This window comes from Neurospora crassa, linkage group II (assembly GCF_000182925.2).
Source record: "Neurospora crassa OR74A linkage group II, whole genome shotgun sequence".
NCBI classification, from domain to species: Eukaryota; Fungi; Ascomycota; class Sordariomycetes; order Sordariales; family Sordariaceae; genus Neurospora; species Neurospora crassa.
The window spans coordinates 2,497,826-2,512,536 of record NC_026502.1 but is presented as its reverse complement, the minus strand read 5'-3'; the positions used below and the strand labels follow the sequence as shown (position 1 = coordinate 2,512,536).

Here is a 14,711-nt window from a genome sequence, read left to right as displayed (position 1 = left end):
TCGAATCGATTCATCGCCTATCGATTATGTTGCCGTGAATGCTCTTGCCGTTGCAAACAGTTCCATGGACCAGTCTCCGGCAGCAAAGTCATCGGCAGAATGATTGTACAGTTACTGGAGCATCCCAGGAATCATTTCCTGAGATCCCCGTGACGCGTTATGAACTCCTTACTCAGTAAACTGTGACCGACGTCTACTCCATACTGAAGCTATGTTCGGTGGCACTAAAGGGGATTACTAGGCTAAATCAACATCAAACAACGTGAGATACACGACCAGAAAATCAAATCTTTGTGCGCCAAACATGCTGGATGTATCCCATGAAGCCATATGTATAGCGGCCGCCCAGTAAGCATTGCCATCTGCTTAATAAGATCGTTGTCCGCCAGTGGACCGTCACATCTATGCAAGAACCTCCCACATCTGGATTTGCCAGATCATGACTTGGGGGATACTAACGGAGAAACGAGCAGGGACCCCAGAGAGAGCATTGCCATCTGCTCAGTGATATATATGCAAGTAATGAAACCGCTGCCAAAACCACGACTCTATACCATGCTATACACTCCTTCCTCACACTCTAGCACCATCTTACGCATCATCTTGCCCCTGATGAGGGACGAGCTCATCATCTGGCTCGGGTACTTCACTTGGTTTGAGAACAAGAAATGACGTCTAATCATGGAAATACGACCAGTCTTGATTAGTGCTGCCGCGCACATCTTGGGGGGAAAGCCGTCACGAGCGGAAACTGACTAGGCTCCCATCTTCTGTGGCTGGTCTCGCTGATGCTCTTGATCCTCGTCCTCAGGTGGGAGGGGAGGGAATTCACGATCGATCATAACCTCGGAAGTGACGAGATTCGCGGCTGCAGCTTGTTGTTGCTTCTTCTCCCAGGGCTTCTGGGGAGCTTGCATCTTTCCAATGGGAGAAATACCCTAAAGAATGATTGAGAAGGCAGAGTTAGTGTTTGTTCAGCGTTTCGTTCCTTTCCATCAGTTTCGACGTTTTTTTACTTCCATCTCTTCATAGTTTCCGACGAAGGAAGAAGGGCTATTTGAAAGGGGAAACGCGCACGATATATAAGTGAAAGTGGAAAACTCACAGGCTGCCTAACAACCGTATTAGGAATCTCCTTGATGCCAGGGACTGGCGTCCCATTCGTGATGAGCTCAATAATGGCGTTGAAACGCTCCGGGTAAGGAGCATTACCATTGGCTCCCCTTTCAGCACCATCGGCGTCACCATCATCGGCCTTTTTGAGTAAATCCACCTTGGGAGCCTGGACTTGCCAAGCGGGTAGATCGTCATCTGATGCTGAGACAGGGGTAGTGCCCATGAGCTGCTGGATTTCGGCGAGCTTGTCAACTAGCTGGGCGTCGACTGGCGAATTGGGAATTTGTGAGTGGGAGGGTGTCGAAGGAGATGACGAAGGGAGAAGATAGTTCTCGTAGGCGGACCGGTCGATGTCGATACTGAAGCGGGACTTGTACCACCAGACGCGGGCTTGGAGAGAGATGCCAAGAGCCTTTTGGCGCTCGAACCCGTTTGAGAGAGGGCCCAGCATGGCTACCAGCCCTTGCTGCGATGATGATGATGGAAGCGGTCAGTCTTTGGGGTTGAAAGTGGTCACATGGTGAGCGGTACCGAGTGAGAACGGTTTGTGATGAGAGATTCACAGGTGAGGCCTGAGTGAGGCGGCCCTCACATGGTCACCGGGAGTTGACTCACAAGAAAGGAACGGTCCTTGATCCAAGGGTAGGCATCAAACTTCTTGAAGGCGGCGACGTCATTGCCGCCCGTTGACGGTTGTTGTGTAGGAATCTCCATTTTGTGGTTGTGGAAAGTGAGGGGCTGGCGTAGAGATCCCGCGGGGCCGTTCGATGAAGCCTACCTACGCTTCAGGAGGAGGATGTTACCTCCACTGGAATGAGAGTCCACGAGGTGATGTGAAAGGAAGCTTGTGCAGCAGTCCAGCAGCTGCAATAGCTACAAACTGAATGGAGCTTTTCTGAAAAGACGAGAATAACACTTCTCGGTGTATCACATGTGAGTTTCCGGGGTGGGATGACGGAACGAGGTTCAAGTTGTCCGGGATGTTGTAGTCGTTCTGGGGTCCGGCCTGGGTATCTAGGCAAGGGCGGGAAGTGAGGTCCACTAATAAGAGAACCCTGCTGTCCCAGCCTGCGCCTGAGGATGGCCAGGTGAGGGAAAGATCCAGGCTCACCGGGCAACGAGCACGGACCCGATCTTGAGATCCCGTTCCTACCTCTACACGCCACAAGAAGGCACGTTGAGAGCAACGACCAAACACTACACAGTACGCACCCCTGAAATGCGGCCGTGATACAGCGGAATGGCCACTGCGATCTCAGGGACGAACGTGCACTGATATATGTAGGTACACACAGGGCATTGCTCCGTTACTTTCATGTTGCTTCCCTTCGCCTTTCTCGCACAAACAAACACCCACCCGACATCTTTTCCAAATCAAAACAGAATTGCTCTTTACACAGTAGACCGATATAATACCTCTAGATTATAGCCAAGTTTCAACTTCTCCCATCTCCATCAGCGTCCGGCACTGCGTTTGGTACCTTTTCTCCGGGAGCAATCCACGCCAATACGCCCACCGACTCAGACGAGCCAGACTCGACTGCACACTGCGATCGTCACCACAACCTACCTAATCTCGTACTTAGCACTTGAGCGCTGACAGCGACGGAGCGACAGCGCACCGTATCTCGCACTGGCCTGACCCCAGCGAGTGGACGACCGACTGAACCCATCAACACCCACATTTATCACAGTCGCCAAAGACGCCTCATATCGACCCTCCACCACGTACTTTTATCTCTTGCTACATCTCTCCGTGTTTGGGAAGGAGTGGTCTTCAGCCTCAAAAGCCATGCGTCGTGCTGCCGTCAAAGCTCTACGGGCGAGCTACCAGTGCACCTGCCGGGGCCTACGAGTTAGCAGTAGGGGATCACCTCTCCCCCTGCTGCAGTCCTCAAAGGCAGCCAGTTCCGGTTCCCCCACAGCTCATTACAATCCCCGTCTCGGCACGGCTACCGCAAGATACCTGTCGTCTACCGGCGCGCGCGACTCTTCAGGTACGCATCATCATTCGAATGCTCGCCCCGAGCCCCTTCGTTCATCCATGTACGTCCGCGGCGCTTTCGTCACCCTGCTTTCAGGGCTTGTCGCCTACGGTGCCTGGTACAACTCCGGCGACAGCAATAGCGAGTCTCCGATAGCCTCGACGACTAGCGCAACCACCACCGCTACGGGCGCTGTCCCGACCCGGTCTGTCCTGGTGATCGGAGCCGACGAGTTACACACGGGTACCTTTGTGGGAGACGGCCCTATTTCCAAGACCACAAGCGATAACGAAAGAGTAGTCGAGATGTTGTCCCCCGAGCAAGCGACCCGGAAGCTACGCCAGTACGAGCAGTCGGTCTACGTTAACCGTGGTCAGGGTGTGGTTCGCTACGATGTGGCCCAGCTGCCCTCTAACGATCCGATCGAGGATGACCATGCCGAAAAGATTGTCGAGGTGCCCAACAAGGCTCCGAGCAGTGATCCGAGCGATTGGATGTTTTGGGGTGTTTTCGATGGCCATTCGTAAGTGACTCACCTACGCGGACTATGTATATATATATATATATATATACATTTTTGATATAGTCAGTGCTTGTTGAGCGACGACTAACAACACTCCATACAGAGGCTGGACCACATCGGCCAAACTACGCCAGGCACTCATCAGTTTCGTTGCTCGCGAACTCAACGAGACCTACAAGTCTTCTCCGGATCTTATCCCGTCTGCCGCCGCGGTTGAGTCTGCCATAAAAACCGGATTTACCCGATTGGATGACGAGATTGTGCATCAGAGCGTACAAAGGGTTCTGAAGTCCAACAACCGGCTCGTTGCTGCCGAACATCTGGCCCCAGCCTTGTCAGGCTCGTGTGCTCTGCTCTCCTTTTACGACAGCAAGTCCAAGCTTCTCCGGGTTGCTTGCACTGGCGATTCGCGCGCAGTGTTGGGTCGCCGATCCGAATCTGGAAAGTGGACGGCAACTGCCCTATCAACCGACCAAACGGGTAGCAACCCGGACGAGGCTGCTCGCTTGCGCAAACTACACCCGGGTGAAGAGCATGTGGTTCGTCACGGTCGCGTACTTGGCGGCCTTGAGCCGACACGCGCATTCGGCGATGCGAGCTACAAATGGAGCCGCGAACTTTCAGAGAAGCTTCGGGAAAAGTTCTTTGGTAGGTCTGTTTCTCCCCTTCTCAAGACACCCCCATATGTCACCGCCGAGCCAGTCGTTACAACGACCAAGATCGAGCCTGAAAAGGGCGATTTTGTGGTCATGGCCACAGACGGCTTTTGGGAGATGTTGACCAACGAGGAGGTCGTTGGACTGGTGGGCAAGTGGATCGAGAGCCAAGCGGGTAGCAGCTCCAAGTCGTCGGGATATTTCTCCTTCTTGCAAAAGGGTAGCAAGACAGCCCTGCCTGTCGAATCCAGCGAGTCAGAGAAGAATAGCGGCAATAAGACGCCCATTCGTCAGAGACAGTGGGGCGCTACCGGTACGGACCCGATGGAACGGTTCGTGGTTCAGGATAAGAATGTTGCTACACATCTTGTTCGCAACGCCCTCGGTGGCAAGAACCAGGAACAAGTGTCGGCCCTGTTGACGCTCCCTTCGCCCTTTTCGAGGAGATACCGTGATGATTTAACGGTCCAGGTTATCTTCTTTGGATACGACGGCCCGAAGACGGGCGAGATTGTTGTCAACAAGGAGGCGACAGCTGCGGCTCTGGCTGCCGCGGCGGCTGATGGTAACAAGACGGGGCCTGTGAAGCCTAAGCTGTAGGGCGACGATGGCATTTCTGGCTTTGTTGACCTGATATTGTTGTCCCTTTGATTCGAGCCTACCGAGTGGATTCGGGGCTCTGAGGGGTAGTCCTCGTCGTGGGCTTTGTGATTAGGTACTTTGGCGCATGTCGGATACTGTTTCTATTTGGGCGAGCAAAAGGACGAAGGGGTGTTCAGGGCAACAGCGATCTCATGATGTTCAATAGATGCATTAGGCATGGCTTTTACGGCAGCGAAGCCATTTGGTATGAATTCACAGCAGTTTAATCCCCGTTTCCCATCATATCTCCAAGTCCCCGTATCTGTGTTTTCTCTTTCTCTCTTTGCAATCTTCTTACGAGCGTAGCCAGCTCAGCCGGAGGTTATCTCCAGCTGGGCTGTCATAATCCGATGCAGCTGCAGTGCATAGGCTACAGGTGTCGCTGCACAGGACATACAACCAACAGCCCTATGAATCTCTGTAATACGCATCCCAACGAAACCAACGACGCAGGATCTCGAGATGTTACACATTCGAGCAAGAAATGGTGCACAGCACATATCCAGTTGGTTTGCACATGTTCATGCTCAGGACCCTTTCTGGTAAGCTACATGGCGTTTGTCGTGTTGCCTATGAGATCTATGAGGCTATCTGCGAAGGTAACACAGCAGCAGTAAGCCACAGTTGAGGGGGGTTCGACGGTCGAATGGAAAGTCCTGAACTAGAACGAGCCAAAGTGGACCTTGTTATCTCATCTTGGATGCAGCCGACCAACAGCAGTTCACAGAGTCTTGAAAACTCCAAAGCCAACTCATAGACGTTGCTTCGTTGTGGATCTGATCTGTTCGGGCCTTTCTTCCCCTCCTTTTCGGGCATGAATGCGCTGTGGAGGCTAGCTCGGGCTGGGTATGAATAGTGTAGTTCTCTTTTTCATTGACATGAGTAATGTGACAGTTTGAATGTCAGAGACTTGACAAGCTGACAACACCGCAGCCCCGAGCTTTGACAGGTAACCTGAACTGGAACCGTTGGGGGTTATCTCAGGAATGCCTTTTACTAATCCTAACTTGGCAAACCAGCCATATCTCGGGATAATCTTTGCTGCTCTTTACCGGATTATAAATGGTTCTAGAACCGATCGCCGGTAAGGACAAGAAAGAGACACACACAAACTACGACGATCTGATAGGAATCGAAACAAACGTTCACAGTCCATTTTTGAGAGTCTGAGAGCTTGCGCATACGAGAATTCCAACTGATCTCGGTGTCGCAGAGCAGGGCTAATTGGAGTAGCTACATGCGCAACAAGGAGGTAGATTAGCCTGATGACGTCACACATTATGTAGCTCATCCTCGGACCTAACCAAACACCAATGCCACTGTCGTAGTCCTTGCTAGCGTCGTGTACACTACTTTTCAGACCTTTTGGCTCTGAAACGGCATCACCACGGCTCTTTACTCATTCTGTTTAATGTTGTCAGGTCTCAAATTACACAGGGCATGCAAGATGCGATGCAGTACAAAACACACTGAAAGTGGTCATGGTGGTCTATCTTTGGACGTCTGAGGATAATGGTGGGGTTTCCTGCCGAACCACAAGAACAGCTAGCATTCAACAATCAAGGGGACTGTCATGTACGGAGGGGATAGACGGGGATTAGGCCCAAAAAGAGAGACATTCAGTCCCACGACACTACAGGTACATATTTATGCAATGTCAGGAATGTCTGTGCAAATCAAATGAATGCGGTGTGTGTGCCCCTCACTTACTTCTCGAGTCTTGTTCCTGCCTGTCTTGTCCCCATCGGTCGGTTGCAGATGCCCCTCCATCGGCAGTAGCTACATAGTGTACAGTGGAGGAGTGCCTACCTAGCAAGAGCTACACGCCGATGCAGTACCGGTGGTGGCATCCCAGTACATCATCATCATCGACCTTCATCCCGTCTGGCTGCGCATCAACAGTAAGTAGGTCCAGCCGACGTGGCCCTGATACCTACCGGGTCCTATTTACACGCCCGTCTGGCATGACCCAAGTGCAAGTCGTGCTTCTCGTACTAAGTCTAGGTAGCATTGCCGCCGTGCATGTCGATAGTGGCAGATACGTTGTGCCCGCAGCGCAGAAATACCTGTTTCTCCATGACAGCTGTTAGTGCCAGCCTATGGAACAAGTGGGTAGCTCCAGCGTTAGTGTCCTGTCTACCATCGCGTTCACACGTTCCCACAAAGGTCCCGCCCCTCCAGGTCGTCACCGATCCTTTGCCGCTGAACAAGTTGCTCTCTTTTTTCAGGGCTACCTATCCTATGGACCCATCTCTTGTCGGATTTCTTGATTTATTGATTCTTCCCAGTTTCCCTAGCTCTTTCAAGCCTTTTTATTCGACTGTGTGTGGTTGCGCCCCTTCTAGATCCCGGGTCCCCGCTTGAGGGATCGACTGCGACTCAAAGCTCCCCTCCCCTCCAAGACACTCGCCATCTGTACGCGCGCACCAACAAAAAGGACAAGAGGCCCAGAACCTCGTGTGTGTGCTGTACACGCCCTGTCGATCAGTTACTTTCAACGTTCCCCTTTTCTTCCCAATCGTTTTCTTCCTCCCGGACTGCCGCCTGAGGTGGTTTCCGTTGCTGCCCAAGAACACTCGCTTCCCGACAAGTCTTCCCCCCTTGATATACCTCTTGCGAGAGCTTCCGCGCACTCGATAATTGCTGTGAACGTCTCGCCTCTGAACTTCTGACAGCAACACTGGACAAGACGAGGTCGACAACATGCCCGTTTTCGATAACCATGAATACCTCACAGAGGAGGAAAAGAGGCTGAAGGAGGATCGAAACCGGACCAAGTACTGGAAGAAATGGGGTCCCTATGTGGCCGAAAGACAATGGGCGACTGGCAAGTCTTCTCAACGCCCGTCTCCGCTGGAGTCAAATACAGCTCGGCTGTGTTGATGTTGTCCCGTCTGAACTAACAACTGTGCCTTTTTGCAGTCCGAGAGGATTACAGCGCCGACGGTGATGCGTGGAGTCGTAAGTCTTTCATCCTGTGGTTAGCCTTTTGAACCCTGATGGCCAGACCCGCTGATTTCTTGGCCGTAGACTTCCCGCACGAACACGCCCGATCTCGAACATACAGATGGGGAGAAGACGGTATTGCCGGCGTTTGTGACACACATGGCCTCCAGAACATTGCCTTCTCTTTCTGGAACGAGAAGGAGTAAGACGATTGTCCCCGAATATGAACAAGATAATCTTGTGTGCTAACTGGCGCTTAGTGCCTTCCTCAAGGAACGCCTCTTTGGCTTGTCCAACCCACAGGGTAATCATGGAGAAAGTATCAAGGAGGCCCACTTCCATGTGGACAACACACCTGTAAGTTTCACACTCTTCCTGGACTTTCTGTTGAAATCGTACTCGTTGCTAACTGATTTCTTCTCAAACAGACGGTAAGAATTCCCTGTCAACGGGGACATTACGGAAGCTTACAGTCTTGACTATAGCACTCGTACATGAAATATCTTTACAAGTATCCGCAAGCAGAGTTCCCCTATGAGGACCTGATCAAGGAAAACGCTCGACGAGGAAGGACGGACAAGGAATACCAGATTCTCGACACCGGTGTCTTCGAAGACAACCGTTACTGGGATATCTTCATTGAGACCGCCAAGGAAGATGACGATCCGGATGAGCTCCTGTTCCGTGTTACTGCCTGGAACAGGGGTCCGGACCCGGCTCCTCTACACATCATCCCTCAGATGTGGTTCCGCAACACCTGGGCTTGGGGCCGTGAGCCGGAAAGCAACAAGCCCTCGCTCCAGGCCGTTGGGGATAATCTGGTCAAGTCTCAGCACCACCAGCTGGGAGAACGCTATCTCCTGCTCTCTCCCTCGCCCGGTGTCGGTCCCAGCGGCGAAGATGTACACCCAAAGCTCATCTTCACCGAGAACGATACGAATACCGAGCTTCTCTACAAGGTCCCGAACAAACAGCCCTTCGTCAAGGATGGCTTCCACAGATACATCGTCGACGGCGAGAAGGAGGCCGTCAACCCTGCTCAGACCGGTACTAAGAGCGCAGCGTGGTTCACCTTCAACGAGGCTGGTGGTGTGGCCCCGGGCGAGTGTGCAGGTAAGTGCTTAGAGAGCAAGGTTGGTTACTGGCAAGCACTAACACTGAGTAGTTGTTCGTTTCCGTTTCTCCAAGAAGAATACCGATTACCTCGACGAAGAAGAGTTCGATGACCTCATGGACAAGAAGAAGGAGGAGGCCGACGATTTCTACTACCGCATCAGTCCCTTGCCGATGGCCGACGACCTTCGGAACATCCAGCGCCAGGCCTTCGCGGGCATGATGTGGTGCAAGCAGCATTACCTCTTTATCTGGGATGAGTGGGCCAATGGCGACCCTGCTCAACCACCTCCGCCTCCTGAACGAAAGAATATCCGCAACCAGACCTGGAAACATCTGCACTGCGACGATATTCTCTCGATGCCAGACTCATGGGAGTATCCCTTCTTCGCTGCTTGGGACACCAGTTTCCACTGTATCACCCTGGCCATGATTGATCCCGAGTTTGCCAAGAAACAATTGGATCTCTTCACCAGGGAGTGGTACTGCCACCCCAACGGACAACTTCCTGCGTAAGTGGATTTGGGAGAGCCTGGCAAGACATTAGGAAGTAAGCTAACAGAAACTAGATATGAATGGAACTTCAGTGATGTCAACCCACCCGTACATGCCTGGGCGACATTCCGTGTGTTCAAGATCGAACGCAAGCTGTACGGAAGGCAGGATCTGGACTTCCTTGAAAGAGTCTTCCAGAAACTACTCATCAACTTCACCTGGTGGGTAAACAGGAAAGACGTCGAAGGCAAGAATGTATTCGAGGGTGGTTTCCTGGGTCTCGACAACATCGGCTTGTTCAACCGGTCTGAGCCCCTGCCCACTGGCGGCACCCTTGAGCAAGCAGACAGCACAGGCTGGATGGCCTTCTACTGCCTCAACATGCTCAATATGGCCCTCGAGTTGGCCAAGCACAGGCGCATCTACGAGGATATTGCCAGCAAGTTTTTCGAGCACTTCATTCTTATCAGCGATGCCATGACCTTCCGCATGGGTCAGAAGGATGAAAAGTCGCTTTGGAATGACGAAGATGGCTTCTACTATGATGCCATCTCTTGGGGTGGTCCCTGGATTCAGCAACTGCCTGTTCGCTCACTTGTCGGATTGATCCCCCTTTACGCCACCTTGACGCTGGAGCCTGAGCTTATCAACAAGCTTCCGTCCTTCAAGAAGCGCGTCGAGTGGTTCATGCAAAACCGTGAGGATGTCGCAGAGCGAACCATGTTCAGCATCCGTAAGCGTGGTAAAGGCAACAGAATTCTGTTGTCTCTTGTCAATGAGGAACGCTTGACCAAGATTCTTCAGCGAATGCTCGACGAAGACGAGTTCCTCAGTGAACATGGTATTCGGTCCTTGAGCAAGTACCACAAAGAGCACCCCTTCTCGATGGACGTTAATGGTCAGACATTCAAAGTCGGCTACGTCCCGGGCGACTCGGACACTGGTCTCTTTGGAGGCAACAGTAACTGGCGTGGACCTATCTGGCTCTGCGTCAACTTCTTGCTCGTTGAATCGCTGCAAAGATTCTACCTTTTCTTCGGACAGAGTCTGCAGGTCGAATGCCCCGTTGGATCAGGTGAATACATGCATCTCGGTCATGTGGCCGAGGAGATCCAGCACCGCCTGCAGCATCTCTTTGCCCGCGACGATAATGGTCGCCGCAGCATCAATGGTGGCAATGATGTGCTTGACTACGACGAGAACTGGCGTGATTACCTTTGGTTCTACGAGTTCTTCGATGGAGATAGCGGACGTGGACTGGGCGCCACGCATCAGTGCGGTTGGACTGGTTTGATTGCCAAGATGATCCACGACACTGGCGTCTCCTGCCGTCTCCCACACACTCCCCGCACACCACGTATCGGTATGGCGCACTACTTCGACGATATCTTCCACCGCCACGCTGGTGGAACGCAAACACCCAAGACACCCCGCTCTCCCCATCACCTGCGCCGCAACTCAACTACTCGCTCTATTTCCGCCCGCAGCGACTTTGAATTCAATGGCTTGGATGATGACAAGGAACTCACCGACGACGAAGCCACCTCGCCAGTGGATCGCCGCCGGTCTGTCACCAGCTCTGTGGTGGGACTTTCGAACGGCAGCGCGCGCGAGAGGGAAGAGACCGATCAGCACCTGCAGAACTATATCACTTCTCAGTTGGAGCGATTGAAGCAGGAGAGGAGTGAAGGGGAGGCAGATGGGTATGTGGTTCCTGGGGGTGAAGAGTTTGAAGCTACTGCGACTCCTTGAATGGGTTGAAGCATAGATGCCACTTGGTGCATTCGATCAACAGATAAAATGGGAGGGAGGCAAGCTGCGAGTTTCTGGTTAGCTGTTATAGCCATAGATGTTTTGGGTTTGTTTTGGCCCCTGGAGATAGACCTAGAGTTCTAGAGTCTATACAGAATGGGTGGGAGGAAGTTTTGATTATGAAATTTGTGACGTTTTATATCTACATTGTGCTTGTGATGGTGCTCAATATGTTGAGATGAGTGGTTATGGCTCCTGCGTTTGAATCAAAGACATCTCTACGTCAATTCATCATATATTCATGGTTGCATCACGTTTTTATTCCTCTCTATCTCTATCTGGTTACCACAAATACCCGTGACGATGGCGGGTGTCACGCATGGCATTTCCCAGGCTCTTGAGGTGTGTTTCAATTCTGCTATTATAGAAGGAAGGGGCAATCACTCCTGCCCATGGGGTTTACACATGTAAATGGAGACTATTGAGTATCGTCTCCGATATAGCGCGAGGATCGCTTGTTCAACTTTACCAGTGTGTCATTGACCTCCCACAACTACTTTAGAGCACGAGCAACGGTTGCAACATCAAAGACATGCAAAAAAAAAACATCAATCACCTTTTACGAACAACCTAATTCATCCGGCCCATGCCTGTGAGTGAACAGTCATGATATCGATATCTACATTAGAAAGTGTGACAGACCCCATTTCATTCGTTAAGGCATGGTACGCACTAATTCCCAGTTGACCTTCCAGCCGTTCCTTTCAAACCGATTCGTTCGTCTATCACATTTCATATAAAACACTAAGTATCACCCCTGCCTCATCTCACCTATTGCAACTCATGCATCTGGCCCCTATGATTCGCATTCAACTCTTGCGGCTCCCCCACCGCATTACTCGCCGCCTCGTAGATCGGCTGCCCGCCAGGTCCGTATATTGGTCCTTGCCCTTGCCCGCCCATTGGTGCACCCGTGAAGCTCTGTCCTGACATGGACAAGTGATGCGGATGACCGCCGCCGCTACTAGGTTGATACCCACCCCCGGACACCAAGGTGGAAGAAGGGCTGGAGGGGGGGATGTAGCCTGATGTAGGGCTGCCATTGGGGTTGTGATTCCATTGTGGGTGTTGCCCCCCGTTGTTCATGTCGCTGTAATCGGCGAGGGGAGGGGACGAGGCAGGAGCAGGGTAGTGTTGTGCCATGGCGGGTATCTTGGTAGGGTCGGGTTGGCCGCCGGCGTAGTAGTAACTGTTGTGAGAGTTGTTGTTGAGGGCTGGGTCGAGATTACCCGGGCTGGGTGCGGGCGGCGGTGGAGAGTTGGTCAGGCCTGCATGGCCGCCGCCGCCGCCGCCGCCGCCGCCAGGAGCTCCGGCTGCTGCGGAGCTGGTGGCGAGAGTGTCGGGGGTGTTGTTATTGTTGTTGTTGCGATTTTTGTTTCGGCGCACCAACCAGACGATGCCGAGGATGACGAGACCGATGACGGCTAGACCGCCAACGGCTCCGCCAACGATGGCGCCAATGTTGGTTCCCCCCTGTTCCTTCTTCGGTTCCGGTTGGTTGGGGTTGGCGGGATCGGTAGACGATCCTCCTACGCCGACCGTGCCGGAGGAACTCGAGGAGGCGGTTAAGCTTGCGTGATCGGTACTACTGGACTCCATAGTTGGAACGGCAATGGTAGAGCTGCTGCCGGTGTTTGTCCATGTCAAAAAGGTACGGCCATCCGTCTCGCCATCCCAGGTTGTCTTGGCTGACTGTATACGCGAGCCGCTGAGGGTGCCGCAGAAGTAATCAGTGATACCACCGGGGAAGACAATGGTTCCGCAATAGGGGTTGTCGGTTCCCGTGCTGTTGAGACATTAGCGGGTTGTTAGGAAAGGACATTGACGTTTTGGGAGAAGGCTTACCACTTCGCGGTGTAAGTGTCTGCCATGCAACCATCATCGCATTTGCTCTGGACAAGGACCTCGCTATAGTCCATGCAAGCAACACGGAAGCCGCAAAGTTTGGGGTTGCAGCATCCTGCAGCACCCGGTATCGTGCCAGAGGAAGGAATGAAGACGCAATAATTGGCCGGGTCGACGCAGGTAAAAGCAGCGCCTATGACAATACCACGATGGGTTAGTATGATGCGAAACTTATAAAGAACAAGGAATGGTCTGTACCACTTAATACTTACCTGGTAATCCGCTCACATAACCACAAGTATTGTCTGGGGCAACGAAGATAGTATCGCCATAGGAGCCAGAGCCGCTTGCGCTCCCGGAAACTTGACGTTTGAAAAGCTCATGATGAAGAGTTGGGGGAAGTGTTGGTCTAGGAGTCTGCGCGTCTGACGGAATGATAACTCGATCTGTCGCCTGGGGCCCGGGAAATGCTAAGGCGTGAACAGAAGCTCCAAAGAGAGCAACACGGTAAAATCTGGAGACACCCATGGTTGTGGATGGCGTGAACGGACTCACATTCAAACCACAACAACAAGAAAGAAAGAGAGAGAGAGGAAGAGAGGATTGTGTGAGAAAAGGATGATTTCAATGGGATGATTATCTAGTTCAGCCCTCGGAGGAAAGCAACCAGTGCCACTTTATCGTCCGCGAGACCAGTCAAACCATGGAATAGCTGCTTGCATATGACGGCGAGCCTAGAATAGTAGGGACCTTCGGTTCTCCTTCTGGTCAAGCCTCCCACATTCCCATGTTTCTGCACAATGATTTCTCTCAGCCTGGGCTACGAGAGCGGGTTGCCTTCATGCAGAAGAAGGCCATAGGATACCAGTCACAGCCATGGCGAGAGACCCGCGGGTGGCTGGCAAGTGTGCCTGACTTTGACGCTCTTCTCTCCTCTTCCCGTGAACCCATCTCCCCATCTCTTCTTCCTCTTCCTCCACACTGGTGGTACCCTAGGGAGAGTCCAGGGGTCAAGGGTCCCATTGCAGATGCTCGTGGCTTGCTTTGGGCCAATTCAAGGGCGGGCAACAAACGTGGCTTGCAGTAGCTGAAGGAAAAGCATGTCTCTGATTGGGACAAGACGGGGAAATGGCACACAGAGCTGAGGCTCAACGTCTCATGGTGAGTTCCCGAATTGGGATCCATTGCGATTCTACTCTCCACTTGGGGGGAACCCTGCCTGGGGCAAAGTGAGCTGATTGGGCCATCTCTCGGTTGGTGATAAGTGATAAGTGTAGGTCTACTGTATAAACACAGGGCAAGGGGTGAGATCTTCGGTTGGCAAAGAATAAAAGGACCAGAGTGCTACCGTGAGAAGGGTCGTTGCCTGAGGCCTTCTAGTTTCCTGGAGCATGCCCATGTTCACGGTGTTGCGATGGCCGATGGGTGGGAGGACAGCACGAAGGAGCGAGTCTTCGGAAATGAGGAGTAAGAAACAACGAGGCTGTCAAGCCCAGCTTCCCAGATGTCCAAGGTGGTGGGTGTGGCACAGCACCTATAAACGACCCCAGACTATCGATTCGAGCTTCTGTGAGTGTA

At 52.5% G+C, this 14,711-nt stretch overlaps 4 protein-coding genes across 5 annotated transcripts; 2 read left to right on the top strand and 2 right to left on the bottom strand.

Annotated features, from left to right (window-relative positions):
- Positions 1–171: 171 nt before the first annotated feature.
- Positions 172–2,307, bottom strand: NCU01766. Of its 2 annotated transcripts, none has more exons than XM_011395204.1 (3): positions 1,648–2,307; positions 1,106–1,582; positions 172–938 (listed from the first exon to the last, which is right to left on the bottom strand). In XM_011395204.1, exons 2-3 carry the CDS (start codon positions 1,565–1,567, stop codon positions 756–758), a joined length of 645 nt encoding a protein of 214 aa, XP_011393506.1. In that variant the 5' UTR covers positions 1,568–1,582; positions 1,648–2,307; the 3' UTR covers positions 172–755. The 2 variants fall into 2 exon arrangements, with proteins under 2 accessions (XP_011393506.1, XP_011393505.1); XM_011395203.1 differs by having other exon boundaries at positions 1,732–2,307.
- A 111-nt stretch (positions 2,308–2,418) lies between these two features.
- On the top strand, positions 2,419–5,155 carry NCU01767 (phophatase 2C family protein). Its single transcript, XM_952097.3, has 2 exons — positions 2,419–3,624; positions 3,728–5,155. The coding sequence occupies exons 1-2, from the start codon at positions 2,909–2,911 to the stop codon at positions 4,878–4,880; spliced, it is 1,869 nt and encodes a 622-aa protein (XP_957190.3). The 5' UTR covers positions 2,419–2,908; the 3' UTR covers positions 4,881–5,155.
- A 1,537-nt stretch (positions 5,156–6,692) lies between these two features.
- NCU01768 (hypothetical protein) lies at positions 6,693–11,691 on the top strand. The gene is made up of 8 exons (XM_952098.3): positions 6,693–7,749; positions 7,845–7,883; positions 7,953–8,070; positions 8,129–8,225; positions 8,297–8,299; positions 8,354–8,981; positions 9,034–9,493; positions 9,551–11,691. The coding sequence occupies exons 1-8, from the start codon at positions 7,626–7,628 to the stop codon at positions 11,226–11,228; spliced, it is 3,147 nt and encodes a 1,048-aa protein (XP_957191.3). The 5' UTR covers positions 6,693–7,625; the 3' UTR covers positions 11,229–11,691.
- Positions 11,692–11,834: 143 nt separating this feature from the next.
- Positions 11,835–14,240, bottom strand: NCU01769 (hypothetical protein). The gene is made up of 3 exons (XM_952099.2): positions 13,406–14,240; positions 13,134–13,326; positions 11,835–13,074 (listed from the first exon to the last, which is right to left on the bottom strand). Exons 1-3 carry the CDS (start codon positions 13,659–13,661, stop codon positions 12,060–12,062), a joined length of 1,464 nt encoding a protein of 487 aa, XP_957192.1. The 5' UTR covers positions 13,662–14,240; the 3' UTR covers positions 11,835–12,059.
- Between the last annotated feature and the right edge of the window lie 471 nt (positions 14,241–14,711).

What these genes read in the sequence shown, in the direction of transcription:
- NCU01767 (XM_952097.3), top strand. Translation starts at nt 2,909, where the DNA reads ATGCGTCGTGCTGCCGTCAAAGCTCTACGGGCGAGCTACCAGTGCACC. An exon ending in GGTGTTTTCGATGGCCATTC is followed by an intron (nt 3,625 to 3,727) that starts GTAAGTGACTCA and finishes CACTCCATACAG; the next exon opens with AGGCTGGACCACATCGGCCA.
- NCU01768 (XM_952098.3), top strand. Translation starts at nt 7,626, where the DNA reads ATGCCCGTTTTCGATAACCATGAATACCTCACAGAGGAGGAAAAGAGG. An exon ending in CGAAAGACAATGGGCGACTG is followed by an intron (nt 7,750 to 7,844) that starts GCAAGTCTTCTC and finishes GCCTTTTTGCAG; the next exon opens with TCCGAGAGGATTACAGCGCC. An exon ending in TCTTTCTGGAACGAGAAGGA is followed by an intron (nt 8,071 to 8,128) that starts GTAAGACGATTG and finishes ACTGGCGCTTAG; the next exon opens with TGCCTTCCTCAAGGAACGCC.
- NCU01766 (XM_011395203.1), bottom strand. Translation starts at nt 1,830, where the DNA reads ATGGAGATTCCTACACAACAACCGTCAACGGGCGGCAATGACGTCGCC. An exon ending in TCAAGGACCGTTCCTTTCTT is followed by an intron (nt 1,583 to 1,731) that starts GTGAGTCAACTC and finishes TCATCATCGCAG; the next exon opens with CAAGGGCTGGTAGCCATGCT. An exon ending in ATACGGTTGTTAGGCAGCCT is followed by an intron (nt 939 to 1,105) that starts GTGAGTTTTCCA and finishes ATCATTCTTTAG; the next exon opens with GGTATTTCTCCCATTGGAAA.
- NCU01769 (XM_952099.2), bottom strand. Translation starts at nt 13,661, where the DNA reads ATGGGTGTCTCCAGATTTTACCGTGTTGCTCTCTTTGGAGCTTCTGTT. An exon ending in TTATGTGAGCGGATTACCAG is followed by an intron (nt 13,327 to 13,405) that starts GTAAGTATTAAG and finishes GTATTGTCATAG; the next exon opens with GCGCTGCTTTTACCTGCGTC. An exon ending in GACACTTACACCGCGAAGTG is followed by an intron (nt 13,075 to 13,133) that starts GTAAGCCTTCTC and finishes ATGTCTCAACAG; the next exon opens with CACGGGAACCGACAACCCCT.